This window comes from Cupressus sempervirens, chromosome 5 (genome assembly GCF_028749045.1).
Source record: "Cupressus sempervirens isolate cs-2001-9-10 chromosome 5, ASM2874904v1, whole genome shotgun sequence".
In the NCBI taxonomy this organism is placed as follows: Eukaryota; Viridiplantae; Streptophyta; class Pinopsida; order Cupressales; family Cupressaceae; genus Cupressus; species Cupressus sempervirens.
Genome location: NC_143122.1, coordinates 676274120 through 676288503, shown reverse-complemented (window position 1 = coordinate 676288503; position 14384 = coordinate 676274120). Strand labels below are relative to the sequence as shown.

The window sequence follows — 14384 nt, the reverse complement described above, 5'->3', positions numbered from 1 at the left end:
ATAAAAATTGATAAGTATCTCAGTGATCAAGGCTTCCAGAGGAGTTCTTCAAACTCAAATTTGTATTTCAAGACTATTGGCAGTGACATCATCTTTCTGGTTATTTGTGTCGATTATTTGATCATCACTGGCAATTCGACATCTTTGATTCAAGGAATCAAATAGAATTTATGCCAATCTTTTAATATGACTGACCTTAGGCTCATGCATTATTGCCTAGGTGTTGAGGTTTGGCAATAGTCTTCTGGTATATTCATCTCTTAGTCTAGATATGTCAGGGCCCTATTAGACAAATTTCATATGCAAGATTGCAAGCCAGCATCTACACCTATGGAGAAAGGTCTCAAGTTATCTACAAAGTCTGATTCTCCTCCCGTTGATGATACTACATACAAGCAACTAGTAGGTAGACTCATCTACCTCTCTGCTACTAGGCCTGACATCAGCTTCGCAATCAACTACATCTCACGCTTTATGTCAGCTCCTAAGGCTGATCATTGGATGGCTGCAAAGCATGTGCTTCGTTATGTGAAGGGTACTTCAAATTATGGACTTCTGTACTCTCGAAGTTCTAATCCTAGACTCAATGGGTTCACAGATTCCGATTGGGCAAGCTCTGTTGATGATAAAAAGTCAACTTTTGCATATGTGTTTAGTTTGGGATCCGGTGCAATCACATGGACCAGTAAGAAGTAGCAGGAAGTTATCTCTCCTCTACAAAGGCTGAATACAAAGGGACTGTTATGGCAGGATGTAAAGTTGTTTGGCTTCGTCGAATGCTTGGGGACCGACTACTGTGTTTGTTGATAACGAAGGTGTTATCAAATTAGCTCGAAATCCAATCTTCCATGAATGAACCAAGCATGTAGATGTTCACTGTCACTACATACGACAGCTGGTTAAAGACGAGACAATAGATTTCCAATATGTTCGTACCACAGATCGGAGTGCAGATATTCTCACCAAGCCTCTTGGTCCTAATAAATTTGTCAAATTCAGAGGACAATTTGGTGTTATAGATTGACTAACCATTAAGAGAGCATATTACAATAATAGATAATCATCTATTATTAGTTAATGATAATCCATTGTACATATCTAGTTAGCTTTAGTTAGCTATAGCTTTTTTAGCTTTCTTTCAACTAGAATAGAATGTTTCTATTCTTTGCGATCGTGTCCTAAGGATACATCATTCCATTCTTTTATATATAATGATCTCTCGGTCTCTGTTAATAACAAGCAAATATTTTCCAATTACTTCGTAATAGATAATGAGTTATTGTTGCAGGTTTATAGTGTTGGTGATTCCATGATTATTAACAATGAGTAAATTGTTCTCTTAATGTCATGTTGAGAGATTCCATGACAACATCATGTTGAGAGAATCTATGATGAAAGCTGGTTGTGTTTCTTGCAAGGATTTTATACTATGTTATCAGAATTTATCATTGACACTTTTGGTTGCAGCCTTGTGTGACTGTTTAACTAAAGATCTCTCTCACTAAGAGGGAGTGTTGTCGACTGTAGCTGCGATAGAGATCTTTATATGGTCACTATTATTGTCATGGACACCTTCAGTTGAAAAGGACATCTATGAAAAGGTTGAGCACATAGTTGAGCTTTAGTTCAACATACCATCCAGAAACAGATGGCCAGAATGAAGTTGTTAACAGAAGTTTAGGACATTTATTGCGTTTTTAGTTGGTGAAAAAACAAATCAGTAGGATTTGGCATTGGCACAGGCTGAGTTTGTCTATAATAACTCAATTAATAGGATTTTGGGGAAAAGCCCATTCAAGGTTGTTTATAGATATAGCCCAAGGGGCATGGATGAACTCAGATATAGTGCAAATCTAGTGAGGAAGAGTATTGTAGCTGAAGATTTTATACAATATATCAATGATTTGCACAAAGATGTGAATGAGAAATTAGGGAAGAGCACTTCCAAGTACAATAACTACGTAGATATGCATAGAAGAGAGCAAGAATTTCATGTTGGTGAGATCGTATGGGTTCATCTGAGAAAAGAAAGGTTTCCACAAGGAACCTATAATAAATTTAAATGGAAGAAGAAAGGTCCGTGTCAGATTTTCAGCTAATGCCTATGAAGTTGACCTTTTGAGGACATTGGTATTCTCTCCAATACTCAATGTTAGAGATCTGTATAGACATTATGATGGAGAGACTAGTGCAGCAACACATCTACCAACAAAGACAGATCATAAAACAGCATGGATTGAGCAATTGTCTGAAAAGAAAGCTAAGAAGAGTTGCAAAGAAAACCCCAAGGAAAGGAATACATGCAATATCTGGTTAGCTGGGAGGATAAACCAACTGAGGCATCATCACGTTGAAGGCAAGTGAGTTAGCTAGGTATGGAATTCCAATTCCAAACTGTCCCAAATGATCATTAGTTCATTCTCATGAATTATTTCTCTATACGGGGTGTCTGATGCAGGAGCATCCAGGTGTATGTGCAATCTTCATTATCCAAAAAAATAAATTTTGGTTTTGGTCTCAATTTTGGTTTGTTTGAATTCAGCCATCACGAGCTGTCATGCTAGGGGCAGTTTTCAATTTCAATTTTGGCTTGATTTGCATTCAACAATCAGGGGTCTCAGGAAATATCTGGCCCAATCAGGAGTTGTTGGGTGTTGTCCCACAGCCAATACATTCAAATTAGGAAATTAAAAAAAAGGATATATACTCATTGTGGCTGTTGAATTTCTTTTCAACTCCTCAATTGAACATTGGAAAGACTATTCACTTCCCTCCTCTCGACCATTCATTTCTCTCCTCATGTATATATATCTATTTCAACTCATCTGACGGAGTAGCTTGTTGGGGATTCTTTTGGAGAATTATATTTTATTGCAACTGATTTTGGAGGCAAAGTGTCTCTTCATGTTACATGGGTTGTAATTCTAGATTTTGTGTGTTGTTGAAATTCAATTTTTTGTAATTTATTGTGTGAGTTGGTGGTAATTTCTTGCTATGTGATTGGGCATATCCCCAGGCATGACTGTTTTGTCCCTCCATAAGGAGAAGAGAGAGAGACTATGTAGCGTCCCTCTAATGTATAATGTCCTGCAAAAATTGTGCATGTTTGAGACAAAACGTGATCCAATGCCTACAAAAATCTTGTCTTTCTTTAGGGAGAAGCAAAAAGCTTCCCATTCTAGATAGGAATCAGTAGGAAAAAGATTCTAGATGTATAAAGATTGTGTTTCTAAAATCTGCTCATGTCACTATGTCTTTGGTAGATAAGAATGCCACATTCAAGGTTTGTTGATGAGTTATTGAGGGTTAAACCTCCTTTTAAAAAGACAGAACAGGAATCTTGGAAACCTTCACTGGATGGACAAAAATCAATTTTGACAGGGTGTCAAAGGGCAATTCTGGTCCATCAGAGTCTAGATTCGTAATACAGGATTGCAAAGGTAACATACAAATGCTAAGTGCTAAAAGTCTATTGGAAGGGGCAAACGTTGAGGCTGAAGTTCAGGCAGCCCTCTTAGCTATTAAGGTGGCCATAGAATTGAAAGTTACAATCACATGGAAGGAGATTTGCATACTATAATCAACAACATGATAAAACGAAAAGCCGGAGTATGGTATGTGAATAAGTAAACTGGTAGGATAATGTCCCTGCTAGATTTGTTTGGGGAATTTGAAGTTGTCCGTGTAAGGTGGAAAGCCACTCAGGTAGTTGATAGTATGTCAAAGGTCGGTGTATCCTTGAAGAATTAGGAAAAAGAGGAATTGGTGGACTTCAGAGGGCTTAATGGAGAAAGTTTTGACTCGTGGAGCTAAGTAGGGCCAAGATCCAAAGGCATGGCTCAGTATTTAGGTTGGCCTTAGATGCTACATAGTGATAAGAAATCACTTAAGGGCCAATGGGAGGACACTTTGAATTCAATTTCAAATATTAGGTATTTCTCCACAAGGATCTGTTAAGGATAGTGTCTAGTAGTGTTGTAGAAGAAAGGTAGTACTAAAATACCATAAGGACAGAGGCCATGTGATCCATAGAGTAATACCATGGCTCCATCATTGAATGATCTGCAAAAAGGTGAAGCGAGCATATGATAATGCCCTCAGGAAGGAGAAGGAAGAACCTAGAAGGAAAGAAGAATGCTCATGTGGAATTAAAGGCAGGACAACTGGTAATCACTTAGCATTTGGATGCAAAGCGAGCAAGAGGTTGTTCTAGTAACAAGGAAGAGCTAGAAGCGAGTTTTTCCCTACACACACTCAATCAATAGCAGGCTTTTAGAGTGGAAGTTAGTGTAAAGCGGATGGGAGGATTTTTTTAATTTCAAGAATTTGTTTCTAGCAGTGTGTGGACATTATTTTTGGAGAAGAATTTATGAGAAAAGACAAATATAGAGATAAAGAGATATAGAGAATTTTTTATGAGAATTTATGAGACCAATATAGAGATATCATTAATATTTTTGGCATAGGCTTTACAGATAGGTTCAAGGGAAGAAGCACTTTGGGTGCTGCATCTATGTGTTCTTCCTCAATTGTCACATGGGATGGCCCCAACTATTGGAATGGTTAAGCCAGGAGTTGGTCTACAAACAAGGGGGGGATTATGGAGCCAATCGAAGAAATCAACCAAAGTTTTTAACTATTCTCTGTAGAGTACAAGTACACAAAAGCAAAAGCGACTAGAGGAAGCTCGAGGGGGATGGAAGATGTTGAAGGAGCTACCACAAGCATTTCCAGCAAGGAAGAGTCAAATTGGAGAGGTGAAACCTCCAGATGTAAAGTAGATCAGGAAGACGAACAAAGAAGACTCAACTGAATGTGGGATTTTCATCATAATTCGATCCAATGACTCCATGATGAAGGTATGGCAAAGCTATATTAAGATCAAGGTGTGGTCAATTTTTTGCTCTCTGTTATTAAATAAAGTATATGCAAAATACTTCTTGCCCAATTTGTAATTAGTAGGGCTACTATTTGAATAATTAAATCCATTGCATGGTTATTAGCTGATTTTAATGGCCAATTTTGAGATGTGGTGCATGGTTAAACATGACTTAGGTGCAGAGATGACATGTAGGTCATTTGGAAGTAGGATGCTTTTTGATACGGATGTAGGGTAGCATGACTTCTGTTTTGAGATGGACAATGTAAGCTTTACTTTAACTTAATATAAATTAAATATTCTAACTGATAAAAAAAGCGAATACCACAATCAAATCAAATACATGCCCAATCAAAAATGGTGACGAACTAGGATCAAGAAGTAATTAATGTTGAGCTAGATGCAAAGACAAAGATGATGTGATAATGGCTATGATGGGACTGATGTCAAAGAGGAGAGATGATACCTCAAATTCATCCTCCTAATTTGAAATGTGAGACTCCACAAATAAGTTGTCTATCAAGTAATCATCCCACGAAGATGAATATGAAAGACTAATTTATTTGTTATAAAGAATCCTAGAAACTCTCAATAAAGCATCTCTAGAATCTAATGTAGCAATAGGAGATGAATTGTCTTGTTGGACATGAATGATGGGAAACTCAATCAATGACTTTGCACAAGTAATCACTAAAGGTGAAGGATTAACAAGTATCTTTGCAATGGAAAAGAACAATTTGGATGTAGCATCAGGTGATGGAAGAAATGCACATCAAGCAAGACTTCCATGACATTATGTGAGATGAAGAGATAATTTATTCCCATATTGGTTGCTCCCACAATATGTACATCGACAAATTGTATACATGATTCACTCAAATGATAATATCTCGAAGAAAGTACAAGGACAAAAATAGCCAACACCTTTGTAGACCTCTCATTTAATACAATTTGTATTAAAATTTACATAAAATTTATGTTTTACTTTTCTTTTGTCGAGTTTATGTCAAGAACTTGCCAAGTTAGAATTGTTTTAGCTTGTTGAGTACTCTCCAAGTCAGCTGTACTATACTTGAACAAGAAGATAGCTTCAAGACTAGAAACCTAAGGGTGGGAACGCATACTTGTCAAGAATTAGTTTTAATAATTTTGGTTTTTGAAAATATTGGTTGCATCAGATTTTTGTTTTCCTATTCCTCAATTTTTGTGCTGTAAATTTAACTTTGTTTGAGTTTGTTGTCTATTTTTGGCAAGTTGAGTTGTTGCATGCAAAGTGTTTAAGTGCTTTACAACTATAATTGTTACCGAGTGTTTATCCTTGAGATTGTCTTGACTGTTTTATAATGGATGTGGGACAATTAGCAAAAGGATTTAATCCTTCATGACACTTTGTTGGGACCCATAGTCCTTTATTTGTCTTGGCTTGATCCTAAAACTATGAAACAACAATTTCCTTAACATCTATATGGTATGGACTACATTACTTGGTTCCTACCAATAGTCCCTACATCCAATGGGGATGCACTCAGATGCGGATGTTGCACAAATGTGCATCCACAAGCCTGGATGAGCATCCGGAGCGCATCTAGAGAACATTCAAGCTCCACAAGCACTTTTTCATTTAAAAATCATAATTTTAAGAGTTTTTTTTCAATGAAACCCTGATATGGCCCTTTATGAGGCCATTCATAGTAAAAACAATCATTTAGTTTGCCACTTTGCTCTGTTCTCTTCTAGTCTCCATTTAGGCATTTCAAAGGGAAGTTGATTATTTTCAGGGCCGATTGTTTGTGGGGTACAAATAGCTTCCATAAAGGAGATCTAAGCATCTAAGGTAAGCACTTCATCCTATTCTTGTGTCTTTTCATGAAATTTCTGTGAAAGTATATTTAAGATTCTCATAATATGGATCTATCGCATAGACTTTCCATTCTAGCTTGCATAGATAGAAACTTATAATACTACACCATTCAAAATTCATTTAAGATAACAAATTTTCCAAGCAATTTAGGCAGAGCCAAAAAAAATCCAGGCATTTTGTTTGCGATCATAAGTTTAGCAAGCAGCTTTCTTCACTTTGATTCAAGTCAACAGTTCCAAAATATGTTCTAGATCTTATCATTGCAGAAAAACCAGAGTTGGCCATCCCCAGTTTATTGTGAATCAACTTGACTCTTATCACTTCAAATCTTTTTGAAAATTCGATAGAGTTTAAATTACATAGACTTCCTGAACGAACTTTGTACACTTGACTTCCATGGCATTTTTTGGATGACTTAGCTACTCAAATGGCTTCAGCTCATAAATTCAAAGGAAATAAAGTGAAGCTTTCAATAGTGGTGATCTATAAGATACCCTTGCCCTTCTTTCTTGAACAGGAAGAGACATTTGATGTGATACCCAGTTCCCTGCATTTCCAATCTGTTCGTGTAATTTTTACAGGTGTATTTTTTCCTTCTTTCTTGGCCAGGAGGATTTAAAGTGATACCCAATTCCGTTCATGTACAACATGTACTTTTGTGTAACGTTTGCAAGATTGGTTTCCTTTTCAGAAAAGGAAAGAAAAAATAAAAAGAGTGGCAAATGGATTTTATAATTGCTAGGTATATTCACTTAATAGATTGAAAGCAATCACCATTAACATGTTCACATGAGGTTGGATTACACAAAAATTGGTTCATGCCTTATACTCATCACCATATTCCATATGCTGTAGATACTTTGTAAAGTGAAGGAAAAGGCTAGGCACTGACCATAACATTCAGATTTGATATTCAAAAGTTGTACGGTAGTACTGAGTAGGTTCTTTGGCTGTCTCCTATAGCAAACACTCACCTAGCATGTGTCATATCCCCTTCCCCTTCTCAGTAACTCCCACATGTTTCATGTGAATATATACATTGGATTACTGTGTCTTATGAGCTTGAAAATACTTTTTTTAGGAAGAAGTTGCAAGTTGACAATTAAAATAATTTACACATCTATTTTGTTAAAAATACAAAGAAGACAGACCAAATGGTAGCCATCAGCTATTCTTAGAACCTGTCAAATTAAAGCTTTTATGTGTGTCGACAAGAATGGATAATGCATCCAACCTCTGCCTCATCTAGCTGCTTTATATATGCATGTGACTGTAGCCTCATTTTCTCTTGCCGCTCTGTCTCCTTCTTCAGCTCAACCTACAAGCATCACAAAATATGCAACTTGTTCAACAGATACAGCAGAACAATGCAGTAATGGTTTGTAAATAAGTACACAGCAGGCAAAAACAGGTAGTTGAAAGTGGCAAAAAATATCAAATAATGATACAATTGTGATGAGCTTTTAAAGCATCTAGAATCTCATTAATCTGGATGAAGATAATAGTTTCAGAAGCATTGAGAGATTCAAATCTTCAACAAGTGTGGACTATCAGATATAATCATCAAGATATGCTCGCATTTATACAATAAAAATAATGCTTCATGTCATAATAAAGATAAATGAATTATGCTCAAGAAAACAGAAATGGTCAAAAAATAACAGAACTGTATAGCTCTGCAGCATGCAAAAAAATGTAGTTCAAAGTGGCAAAAACTATCAAATAATGATACAATTGTGATGAGTTTTTAAAGTATCTAGAATACCATTAATCTGGATAAAGAAAATATTTTCAGAACCATTGAGAGATTCAAATTTTCAACATGTGTGAACTACCAGATATAGTCATCAAGATATGCTTGCATTTATAAGATGAAAACAATACTTAACAAGGATAAATGAATTATGCTCAGGAAAACAGAAAATGGTCAAAAGATAACACAACTGGATAACTAGAAAGAGACAACAGAAAAACTGCATGATATGTTTGGCCAAAATAAAAGTAGCGCTCTTTGGAAAGAAACCAAATAACTAGAAAGAGGAACAAAGAAATTTTCATATACATGTAATAATATCTAGAAAGAGTAGCAATAAATTTGTGCCCAAACTACATGATTACTCACCAACAGCATCCAATTCTATTCAAGCTAAGTGAAAATATCAATATTCAAATCTACCTTCAAAGGAACCAGTTCTGGTTTGGCCTCTTGAGGTTCTTCCTCATTTTCTTCATCTGTGATAATTCTCTTAAAATGTTCTCCCTTGTTCACATAACCTAAATGTGGTCGGAGCTGCACAGCCGCATGCACAGGGCTCAAGTGTAGCTGCAATAAAAAAAAAAGAATACAATACAAATATACATATGAATAACACCTTAAATACAACTAAAACTTCAAGAGACCATCCATGGTCAAAGCAACAATCATATTAACATGTTACAAAAGTTTAGTAGCGTTGCAATAGTGAAAAGTTTATAAAAATATAGAGCTTCCAAAAGGTTCAAAGCTATAAAACATACACAATATGTAAGACTGCAGAAAAAACCATGAAAAATATATAAAACAGAAATAATTCAAAGCCAGAATTTCATAGTATTTCAAACTTCATACATCTTACTACATTAAACATTTAGAAAGTGGCATTTTCTCTACATCCCCATAGTATCTTCAACATAAAAATTGCTAGATGACAACTACGACAAATTGTAGCATATATATCATAAATATATCTATATAAAATAAATAAGCCAAAAGATCTCTCTCAACCTGCCTAAATTAAATTTGTTATTTAGGATAGATAAGGAGCTCAAGACCATCTCCCTCTGAATCTCTCAATTAGATGTATTTAAGATAGAAAAAACAGAACTTTTGTTACATCCCAAATTTTTGCTTTATTTAAAAATGCTCTTATAGCAATTGAGATTTGATGTGAAGTCGGTTGACTTAAATTAGTTAGAAATTATGGTTTCGTGTGAAATGAAAAAGTTGGTTATTTCTTATTATTTCCTAGAAAGTGAAATGGAGGATAATCGTTATGATGTTTAATGAAGATGATTACTTGTTAGAGTAACTTGATTTTATAATGAGGAATATGTTATTATCGTGATAATTCTCTTTTTGCAGAAGAGGGAATTGGGTAAGGGGATCCAATCCACTAGTGAGCCAACAGGTATGAGTTATAATCACCTTGGCTAAGGGTAAACAACTAGGCAAGCAAGAGTATGTAATGTCTCTTTTTTGGGACATTAGGAAATTTAGAGACATTCATATTAAATTAAGAATGACTATGGGTGAGCATAATTTGAGTTACTAAAGGTCAATTTAATATTATAAAGTGCGCTAAAAGTGTCAAGGAGAGATAAGACGGAAAGATAGGAAGGGAGTTGAAGAGTTATTTGGAAAGCTTCAGCTTTCATCCAGCTTGAGGACGTAAACCCTCGTGCCAATAGACAGTGGGCGCAAACCCAATGTCCATGGAGACGTCACACCAAGTGTCTCACATGTACTTACAGGTTCTTTTCTTAGTATTTCAATTTGACTGTAAAATTGTGTTTAAGATTGGATTTTACAATGCTAGTTATTGTACCTGATGTATAATGCAATAACATATTCTGAGGTATTTTATGAGAATCTATCGGTTTATATTGTTGGTTTATTTTGCATCTCCATCAGTTTATGTTCTGAAAATTTATTTTGAGGAAAGTATTGGGAAAATATCCTTTCGGAATATTTCAGTGGTATCAAAACAGTGTATCTTGCCATCTTGAAGGGTCAAATTTGTGCATTTAAAATATTCTCATACTAGAGTTTTTATCAGGGGCAAACTTTCAAGAAGAATTAATGAACAAATTTGATTGCCTTCTCTTAGTCTTATTTGGGTTTGACGAGCAAAACCTATTATTCAACTTTGAAGTCTTTGCCCCTACAAGCATTATTCCAACTAGAGAAATTTGGATAGTCTGAAAGTATGTTATAAACTCTGAATATTCTAGTATAAAGTTGAGCAATGTTGAGCCTTGAGTATATTTTGGGGCATGATTTGTGATTAGAAGCTAGTGTCGAGGAAGACAGATATTCACACTACCGATTATTTTGTGGTGGGTTCCAAAAACATTGTTCTTTAATGACCTACACACAGTTCCAAATATTATACCATGACCATACTCTGCAATAGGTGAAGTTTGTAAGGAGGTTTTCGCGCAAAGCTTTCACCTCGCTTAATTTCTATCAGTTTATGAAGGATATTTCATTTTAATTTTAGCGGGCATCCCCAATAGTCAACAATTACTGTTTTGATATTCCTTTGTGAATGGAGAGATGGTAAATTGGTATTCCATGTATCAGGCTTCTAACATCGATAATATTGTGTCAGGTTTCTAATATTGGTCGAAGGTAGAGATTGTTCTATCATACAATTCAATTTTATGGTGCACTGATCAAATCAAATTAAGAAGCTAAGATTAATTGGTAGTTGCTAGAATCACACAGAAATAGTAGTTTTTGGGCATGAGTTGGAGTTCAAAATGCATCGAAAATGCATTCCTATATGCACATTGGTCTAGGCGAGGCTACACATGGAGCTAGTAGCGACTAATATTGCCCAGAAGCTTAATCAACACCGTGAGTCAAGAAAATAAAATCATTTTATTACACTTGGTGTACTTCCAGGAACATGACATTCACACCTCCCCATTTCTGGTCTATGCGGGTTGCTTGAATAAAGAAGCAAAGAAACCGTTACAAAGTGAGCAAAAGTTGGTGTAATGTATATTTGGGTTTGGCATAAAGACTTAACAATTTTGTCAAGTGTTTTGTCCCAACAAGCACAAACAATAAATTCTACAATTAAGGCAATTACACGAACAACACCTCTGTTAGTTATTTTTCCTTTCTTCCACATTGCCAAAAATAAGAAATACCATTAGCAGAAAGTAACTATTTAGTAAAGAATGATAGTTTTGAAGCTACCAATGACTTTCGAAGTATGAGGTGGATATATTTGTTGCCATGAATAAATTGGCTATACTTTTGTGTGGAAGTCTGTCCGAGAATAAAACTACATTCTATTGTCAAAGAATAACGAAGGTAATTAAGTTGTAGCATTCGGGAATATTGGCACATAAGGGAAGCACTGTCCAAACTGGCTGCCTCACTTCCTTTCATGCTCACAACGACAAATTTGAGGGAGTTGTTTTGAAGTTAGTTATTCTTCCTTGAACTCGTAGATGCTAAGGACATTAGCGTAGTATTCAAATAATAAACTTGAAGCAATCTTCCTACCTTGAGACGTCGAAATGGAAGCTACTGAAACTAGGAACGTGCTGGAAGAGTTAGCATAACCAAAGAGAAGTTTGATGCTCTTATTGTGGTTGTAGGAAAACAAGTAGTTGACAAGTGCATGAGCTACAAAAGCGGTGTTGCATTTAGATATTACAGATTTCTTCATACGGTTTTATTCCTTGAGTGAAAACTCAGTATAAATGTTTTGAGAAGTATCGGCTGCAGTGGTTACTCATATAAGAAGTTAGATGCTAATGCCCCTTGCCAAGAATCACTGTTATCTCTACACCATAAAATCTAAATCCTTAAAGTTTAAAGTTTGTGAACTTGCAAAAAAAAGGAGGTACATTCTCTAGTAACTCCTAGATAGTTGAAGACCACCCGAAGTAAAGCATTGTATATTTCTTTAGGTGCATGATGATATTGGAGCTAAAATCTAAGAATAACCCATATCATGAGTGAAATTTATTGGTGTTAGACATTGGAGTTACAGTACTGTTGGAATCATCTGAAATGGAATAAAGGTTGATCCACTTGTATGGTATAAGGGAAGAGTGTTGGAAGTGAACCAATCCTATTTAGACCTAGAGTAAGGTACACAACACAATGACAAATGTTCATCCAAATCAGAGCCACTGGAAGGGAAAGTGTAACTAAATGAGTTTTTGTTTAAATTACAACATTTCCTCATAGAGGAATTAAGAAAGTGGGAAGTGCAAAAAGTACTTATGTGTGACTGCAGTTCCTTTAGGCTTTCATATTAAGAGCTTCTGCAAGTAATATTTTGTCATAATTTCCATATTAATTCAAGAATAGAGGCACTTGCCTAGAAACTGCACATTTAAACTTGCAAGTAAGAACCAAACACTCACAAGGTCAAACTTCAGAACATACATTTTAGTTAGCATTTACAATGCAATTCATGGCGATTGATGTAGTAAAAGTGTAGAAATCTTCAGAACAGGGAATTCTCACAGTAATCAATTAACAGGAGCAAAAGCAAGGTGCCATGGAAAATCTGAGACACAAGGTGTTTTCAAAAGATTTAGTTGACACATTTAATGATGATCAGCTAAGAGACTTACAAAAAGAAAATGGAATTGAGAAATTGATTATATATGGTTGGATTAGAATTACACTCCATGAATTTGTTAAATGCCATCCTTTGGAAGTTGGAGCTGATAGAAACGTATTTGACTAGAGTATAGTCAACAGATTGTAGGCTCCTAAATTGGGCTTTACAACCTTCAACGATAACCATGGTCCAGCCCAAGTTCATGGAACATCCTCATAAAGATGTGAAAATTGCAATTGCTTCATGTCTCAACGAGATTATGTGAATAACAGCTCCTATAGTAGCCTATAACAATGATGTGTTGAGGAAAATTATGCAACTGCTTGTGGAAAACTTAGAGGGATTACATGATGACAACGACCTAGCTTTTGCCAAGAGAACTAAGATTCTAGATATTATGGTAAAGAAGAGAATCATTTATATTATGATTGATCTTGAATGCAACAATTTAATTCTTCAGCTGTTAGAATGCTTCTTGTTTGAAATTGGGAAGCACCATTCAGGAAATGTAAGACTTGCATGCGCACCATTATATCCTCAATTTTTGATGCAAAAGTTAAAATCTGCAAGATGTTGCAAACAACCTTGTTAGCTTTTTAGATGGAACATAAATATTGCAAAGGATTGTTCAAGTTGAAACTCTCATCTGCAGCCTTTAAACTTGTCGAGGAAGTAATTAAGCATAGAATTAACAAATTTCAAAATCGCATGATAGATAGTGAGCTGATCTCCATGGGTCTACCGGTTAAAGGAACCCCTATGAGGCATTATGGGAATTATAACAGTAAAGAGGAAAGTAAAGTAATTCAGACCAGCGATGGGAAGAATATGTATAAGGAACATACAAATTTCTACTTTGGTGATTTGGGGGTTAGCCTTGACAAACATGTTGATGAGGTTGGTTCTACTCGAAGTAAAAAAATGTTGAAATCTTTGAATGATGAATGTTTGCATAAGAATAATGTCATGGCAGCAGCTTTTCCTTTGCATTTAGATCAAAGCAGCAAGGAAATTAAGGCTTATGATTATATTTTTTTGAGGTGTGATGAAACATGTGTTTCTTATACACTTGAAATAAATTTAGAGGAACAATCCAAGATTACACTGCAAGACGATGAGTTGTATCAACATGACAATAATGAGATGCATGCCTTAAAGAACCAGCTGAAAGTTAGTGAATACATGGTTGTGGCATCTTTGGTAAGTTATGACAACACTCACAAGACGATTGAGGATCTTTGTAGGAAGGCTCGAAAGGGAATGGAAGGAGACTTACTTGTTGCTGACTTGC

General features: G+C 35.5%; 1 protein-coding gene across 2 annotated transcripts in view; it reads right to left on the bottom strand.

The window, feature by feature from the left end:
- Nucleotides 1-14384, bottom strand: part of LOC149557754 (SIN-like family protein) — a 155728-nt gene that overhangs the window by 94787 nt on the left and 46557 nt on the right. For both annotated transcript variants that reach the window (XM_089832272.1, XM_089832273.1), the window contains exons 5-6: nt 8917-9063; nt 7975-8058 (exon numbers count right to left, since the gene is read on the bottom strand). In XM_089832272.1, the coding sequence (XP_089688398.1) occupies nt 7975-8058; nt 8917-9063 (231 nt within the window). The remainder of the gene's footprint in view (nt 1-7974; nt 8059-8916; nt 9064-14384) is intronic.